The sequence below is a fragment of the Limanda limanda genome, chromosome 16 (assembly GCF_963576545.1).
Source record: "Limanda limanda chromosome 16, fLimLim1.1, whole genome shotgun sequence".
Lineage (NCBI taxonomy): Eukaryota > Metazoa > Chordata > Actinopteri > Pleuronectiformes > Pleuronectidae > Limanda > Limanda limanda.
The window spans coordinates 14,108,267-14,114,969 of NC_083651.1; the positions used below are offsets into that span (position 1 = coordinate 14,108,267).

At 39.5% G+C, this 6,703-nt stretch overlaps 1 protein-coding gene across 2 annotated transcripts; it reads right to left on the reverse strand.

The window, feature by feature from the left end:
- Positions 1–3,259: 3,259 nt before the first annotated feature.
- On the reverse strand, positions 3,260–5,682 carry LOC133021228 (uncharacterized). 2 transcript variants are annotated; one of them, XM_061088008.1, is made up of 7 exons: positions 5,616–5,682; positions 5,451–5,490; positions 5,119–5,214; positions 4,386–4,691; positions 3,743–3,875; positions 3,626–3,653; positions 3,260–3,488 (listed from the first exon to the last, which is right to left on the reverse strand). In XM_061088008.1, exons 3-7 carry the CDS (start codon positions 5,198–5,200, stop codon positions 3,387–3,389), a joined length of 651 nt encoding a protein of 216 aa, XP_060943991.1. In that variant the 5' UTR covers positions 5,201–5,214; positions 5,451–5,490; positions 5,616–5,682; the 3' UTR covers positions 3,260–3,386. The 2 variants fall into 2 exon arrangements, with proteins under 2 accessions (XP_060943991.1, XP_060943990.1); XM_061088007.1 differs by having other exon boundaries at positions 5,119–5,490.
- Between the last annotated feature and the right edge of the window lie 1,021 nt (positions 5,683–6,703).

The following is a 6,703-nucleotide window of genomic DNA, read 5'->3' on the forward strand; positions in this document are numbered from 1 at the left end:
GAGCTTGCGCTATCCTCCTCATCACGCAGCAATCCAGCCTTTCGCTTGTTGTATTTAACCGTGAACGCACCTCGCCTCGCAACCTCAGCCTGAACCATTATTAACCCCGCTGTGTCACTTCCTTCTATCACTGTTTAATCTATTTTCATCGGACCATTGTTCAAAACCGGCAAATCTGACGTGAAAAGATTTTTATTATAGACGGAAGTTTCAAACAGTAACTTAAAACAAACGAGGGTTATGGCGAGGTGCTCTATTCTAACTCGTCCTGTTTGATTGCTGTGGTAACAGTGATTTCAGGTGGTAGAGAAGTCGTTATGGGAAGATTGCTAGTAGGATCTCGACTTTAGTCTTCTTTCACTTTAAGCGCATGCTCCATGACATCTTTACAGCGATTTCAACCACTCCGCTCCAGCGTTTCTGTGTTTTCGTGACAGGGCTTCGTGTAGACGCGAAAAAACATAAGTATCGGATCCAAAACTGTTTCCGGATTCAGGCAATCCAGGTTACGTATGGAAGTCAGTAAATACATACATTACATACATACATGTATACATGCATACATAAATAAATAGATAGCCAGATAGATAGATAGATAAATTACAGTTCATAGAGAATGAATAGGGGATTATTTCAGTTTTCTTTTTGGTTTTAGGAATGTTCTGTCGAACATGTAGACAGCATAAACAGGCAGTTGTGAGAGGAAACCAGACCCGGCCATTTACAGAGTCTCCCTGTCAGTCCTACAGAGAGGACAAACTGGACAAACACATGATGTCTGAGCATCACAGAATAGCCTGTCAGCGCCGGTCAGAAATCCAATGTACAGTTCAAAATCATTAAAAGAAACACATTAACATCATGATTCCTTTAAGTTTTTGTGTCCGTGTCGGCCCCCCCCCCCCCCACGACGCTCTGCCGCCACCGCCGCCGCCCCCCCCAAAAGCTGTAAACCTAGGGGAAACATTGAAATCCATCAATTAAACGCATCGTTGTAAAGCCGCAGTCTCAAAGCGTGTGAAAAAAAGTAGCAGCTTATATGCCGGAATTTACGGTACCTCAAGTGGTTACGTATTTCACTGGATATTGTTTTGATATGTCAGGAATAGGCAGTGTGGAACAAGCTTTCAATATGTTTCCAATCAATGTGTTGCTTGTTCGAGTACCTCAACTGAAGTCAGACTGAAGTCAATAGTGACGTTCTGTGTTACATCACTACAAAGAAGAGAAAAAAGAATAAGATGAAGTTTTTTACAATTTTGCTGATTGATCTGAGAAAGAAATGCAACACCAGCTCCGAAAAGCACCAACACATGTTGGCTGGGTGGAGAACAACCTCTCCCTCTCTTGCCAAATAAAATATGAATGTGTTCTCCACCTTAAATTGGCATGCTAGCATTTGATAGTTAACAGTATCATCAATTATATTTATGACATTTTATAATTTTTCACTTCTTAAATGTTCATTCTGTGGGGATTTTGTGGGTTGTTACTTTACTTCCAGGTAAACCAGTAGGTCATTAAACAGTAACATTTATATAGTTTGCTCTGTTTATTTTTTTGTAAATTTTTTAAGGAATCGAAGATAGCCTTTCAATGAAGAGCTGAAATGTTTTTTGTTTGTTCTGTGCCTTAACAATTAACACTTTACCCCTTGCTTGTTTTTAAGTTATATCTCCTGTTAACTAATGCACTATTTGGGAGTACTTTCATTTGCACATGTCCTGTACGTTTAAAGTGAGGGGGATGGTAAACTACTGTTTCTATTTTTTGTTTTATTTAATCAGCATCTGTATTAACATTTCACACTTTACCCGTGCGTGTTTTTAAGTTCTATCTCCTGTTTACGAATGCACTAGTTAGGATTACTGTCATTTGCACTTGTATTACAATAAAAGCGAGATAAGCATTAAAAGTAATGTTTTACAGTGTGTTTACTCTACATCCACCGTCCTTGATGGTGAATATTACTTAAGGAAAATAGTTTGCCCCGTATCACATAGTATTTCATGGGTTAAGGGTTGCTAACTCTGGTAAAGGGCAAAGTAAACAGCAGCTGTCACAAGCCAGTCTCGGGGAAACAAAAAGTCTTTGTTGGAACTCTGCATTTAAAGTCTGGTGAATAGCCACTGTTCTGACACCAAAGGAAAAAATAGCATTTAGAATCAGCTTGTTTTTTAAAATGTGGATGTAGAACAGTGGGTTTTTGATCACCACTACCTGTCACATCTTTCACTACGCAGCAATTCACATTTTTTTCCCGTCTGTCTGAATACAAAACGCGCATGACCTCATGTGCATTGAAATGGTTAATGGTGTTTCTTCCTGTCTACACTGGTGGAGTTGCATAACTCGGATTGCTCAGGTTACCAGCTTTGTTGAACTTTAGTGACTTTTATACCACAGGCTGTAAATAAAGATAGACAAACCTGTTTCCATGTCCTCCCACAATCAAGAAATTAATAAATAAGAAGAAATCTTGCATATACAAGCCCTGCCATCTTGCACATTTGGAGCAAGAGTCTCAAACTAAACTTATCAGAAACATTGACCCTTGAACAAACATCAGTGTGAAACTACCTGAAATGACCAAAGCCATCTTTGCGACTATTACATTCTGGTCAATGTCCCATCTACCAACATGGAGGAGACAGGATTTAGGACCTATATTGCAGCCGGCCACTAGTTAGTAATCTTTGGCTTCACTTTTGGGCAACAGTCATGTCGTCCATCTTTATATACAGTCTATGATTTATACCAAAAGAGGGATGTAGGGATGTACATAGATGTGTTCAGTGTGACTACGAAGATCATTAACAACCCATAAGATCCGTACTGTCGTACACATTTGTGTTGCCTGCAGCAGAAGAACACTTCACTTACTGTTCAATACTTTATACGTTTTAACATCAATTTCTTCCAAGTTATTAATGACTCTGGACATATCAAAATCAAATCAATTACACTTCATATTCTACTTTATCATTGCACATCAATCCAACTGAAAGGCTTTAGATAGATTAAGTTCCTATGCCACCCACACAACAGTATCTGTTAACATGTTTCTGTCATGTGTACTGTTGTGTTTAAATTTACGCTAGTCAATATTTGTATTGTAAGAAAAAAGATCCAATGACTGTGAGATCTGACAAATCCACATTTATCTGATGAAGGTGGTAAAAGAAATAAAAGAAAAAAAACATTCAATGCAGCTTTCAGGAAAAAGTATAATTTATCAATACATATATTACATGTCCCAAGAAAGCAGTTAAAAATTCTACACAAAATAAGAAGACAGGTTTTCTTTTACAATGTGAGGCCTGACACTTCATGGTTACTTCCTGTTCTTGCGGTCTCCTTCTCTCTTCACTCACTGGACTGCACTTTTATCGCTGGTGAGCTCTGGGCTTCGTTTGGGCAGACTGACAGCTGCGATGACGACCAACATTCATTTCCAAGCAATTCTCGTAAACATCCCCTGTTTGCTCCTGTTAACGAAAAAAACAACAAACAATGACAGAGCAAAAACGTGCAGGCTCTGCAGGTAAACAACCACATACAAGGTGCGAGAATAAATAAGTCTTCAGATTATGTAAGGATGACGAGATGATAGTTCTTTATTTACCATTACTGAAGCCGGCTCACTGTTATCTCTGTAAAGGAGAACCACATTTGGTTTTTGCTCATGCAGTTTATCTTAACGGGTCATGTATCAAGAGAGGCTTCAAGCGAAGACACTTACTCTGCACGGCAGTTGCTGACTCTTCGTAGGATGATAAAAGTAAATATAAAGATCAGGCAACACACACATAGAACAGTTGTAGCCACAGCAATTACATGCACGTGCTCACTCCGCTTTCCATTTTCTGGTTTCTCTGTAAGAAAAGTACAGTTTCGCTGATTTTACCATAGGTGTACCATGCAAACTAAACTCGGCTCACAGTCGTGTAAAGACAGTTTAGTTTTACATGTATGTCCACGTCAGGCAACTGTTTCATAAAGGAAGCAATGGTGGGTGATGAAGTGGCATGTGGTCTTGTACCCCATGCAGTTAGACACAAGCATTCTATTTGTAGTTATACTATACAATCCCATCTGAAAACTTTCTTTGAATGCATTGTTTTTGTTCAGGTATCTTAAATAAATATAGTTTTGAACTGTATCCCTCAGAGACTCTGTTGTTGTAACAGGTATAAAGTGGATGCCAATGCAGTCATACCGTGTGTGTGTGTGTGTGTGTGTGTGTGTGTGTGTGTGTGTGTGTGTGTGTGTGTGTGTGTGTGTGTGTGTGTGTGTGTGTGTGTGTGTGTGTGTGTGTGTGTGTGTGTGTGTGTGTGTGTGTGTGTGTGTGTGTGTGTGTGTCCTTTAAGGGTTGAGTATCAGACCTGTAATTATCAGCTCCAGTTTGTGTATCCACACTCCCTCGAGCGCGGTGATGTCACAGCTGTAGCTCCCTGCATGCGCCCTCTGGACGCCATCTATCACCAGTGCGTACAGTTGTGTCCCCAACAGAGATATATTTATCTTCAGGTCCACTGCTTGTTCACTGGTGTACAGGGCCATGTCCTCTGTCTTGATGCTGATCAGGGTCACACCGTTTAATTTCCATGTGAGCTGTTGGACCGTGATGTTTGATGTGTTGCAGGCTAGAGTCACATGGCTGCCCACCACTTTTGTGATGACGTTTCCCTCTGACATTCAAATGAAAAGATTACATTTTCATGAACCATTCTGTCACAGTGTATAGAGTTAAAGGAATGGTTTTACATTTTGGGAAACGTATCTGATTGGTTTCTAGCTGAGAGAGGATCGATACTGCTGTTACATGCTCTGGAAATATGAAGCCACTGCTAAAAGTGTGGTAGCCCATCTCGGCTCGAGACTAGACCTTTCCGAAGGTATCAAAATCCAACAGCAAGCGCCAGTTATTAGTATTTTATTACAAAATACTGTTCCATACATCACCTAATAACGTACCTAACTACGTACCTACAAACACCAAGGTGTAAAAACGGCATTCATAGTCAAAGAATAGCGTGTAAGCATCTTTCCCAATATGTTGAATTATTCCTGTAGCTCATTAACTCATTATCCTGATAATTGTGTTGTTCATTTTACCTGCAAGAGAGACAATCCAGAAAATGCAACATATCCGGAACAATGTTCTGTTGATGCTCAAATATGAAGAAACATCGTCCATCGCTATAATGTTATCTGGGTTTGAAATGTGGGGGGAGAAAGTATCCATTAAACCTCAGATCAAATCTGTCAAGAGAGGTCTGGTCAACACAACTTAGTGATACCTGAGTCAGGCACAAACAAAAAAAGGGATTGTAATGAAGTTATAGAATCAGAATGAAACATCATAAATAAATATAACTCTATGACGCTTAGAGTAGTTCACATCCTTTTCACAACCAGACACCTTGAGATAAATATCACTTTCTTACCGACAGTGACTTTCTGTGCAGTTCGGTCCCCTTCTTCTTCCTGAAATCAAAACTACAGCTTCAATTAATTTTTCAATTACGTAAAATTTCAAGGCAACATGAAGGCTTATTTGTTTTTATGTATTTCAAATCATATTTGTGACAGAATATTGGTCATCAACTCACGTCTTTGTGTTTGACTGTGTCGCTGATGTCTCCTCAACCTGGTCGGACCCCCCACAGCACACACACACACACACACTATATGCACAGTTGAATTGTTTCCATACAGGAAGTCAACGTTGAGCTTTGCTGAAAGTCAGAGTGACGTGGGGTTACATTTTTTTTTGTAGGTGTAGGTGTTGAAGGCTGGAGAAAGGAAACTGAACTTATTCTTGCAACTTCAGGACTATGAGATGCCTTAGGTCACATGTTTTTCTTTTCATGAAAATGCAAACCAACATTTAAAGTTGAGATGTATCATGATTGCAGTCCATATCCAATAAAACAGAGATGAGTCAGTTTGTTGTCAGACAACAGAAACTCCTCTCGCATGCTTGTTTTATGAAGTCATCTGTTCTGGTGGGTGGAACAGGGTGATTATATGTCTGGTTAGCTATAGTGGTTGTGGCCAAACATTCAAGCTAAGCCCAGAAACAGCTCCAGTGTCATCAAGAGTCACATTACAACATGCACACGGACGCACCCAGTTTCCAAAAAGCATCAGTTGATCCAAACACTGATATAACTCTGTCCATTTGATGCTGACATAAGGACTTTGAAACTTTCCCGTTCCCCCAGTTACCCAAGCAGTGTTATGTTGTTTGAAAATTTGTGCTTGATTTGTTTATAAAGTATTTTCAAATCCAAGTGTTTATAAATGTTTTGGCTTAAACATAAAATATGTCATTTCAGCCTCTCAATCAAAAGAGCTAAATTTCGGATGACGTGAAGCAGCGTAGAATCATGGGAGTTGTTGTCTTCTTCAGCACCAAATAATGTTCATTGATGAGGTAATGTTTTAAAGTTTTATTCCCATTATGCGGCAAAACAATAATCAATAATCAGCAATGAGCAGCTCACTGGCTAACAGCTAGCAGTGTGTGTTTTTCCTTCATCGTATGTCGTTTACCCCGGAAGTGAGAGCAAAGATTCATCACATTTCATATCCATAAACGCTGAATGGCAAACCATGACGATGAGTCCATAGGATTTCTCTGGGAATTTAAAGAATTTATCAAGACTCGATGGAGACGCAACTAATACGTGTAAGA

What these genes read in the sequence shown, in the direction of transcription:
- LOC133021228 (XM_061088007.1), bottom strand. Translation starts at nt 5,248, where the DNA reads ATGGATACTTTCTCCCCCCACATTTCAAACCCAGATAACATTATAGCG. An exon ending in ACTGGAGCTGATAATTACAG is followed by an intron (nt 3,876 to 4,385) that starts GTCTGATACTCA and finishes CTTTTCTTACAG; the next exon opens with AGAAACCAGAAAATGGAAAG. An exon ending in GTGAGCCGGCTTCAGTAATG is followed by an intron (nt 3,489 to 3,625) that starts GTAAATAAAGAA and finishes TTTCGTTAACAG; the next exon opens with GAGCAAACAGGGGATGTTTA.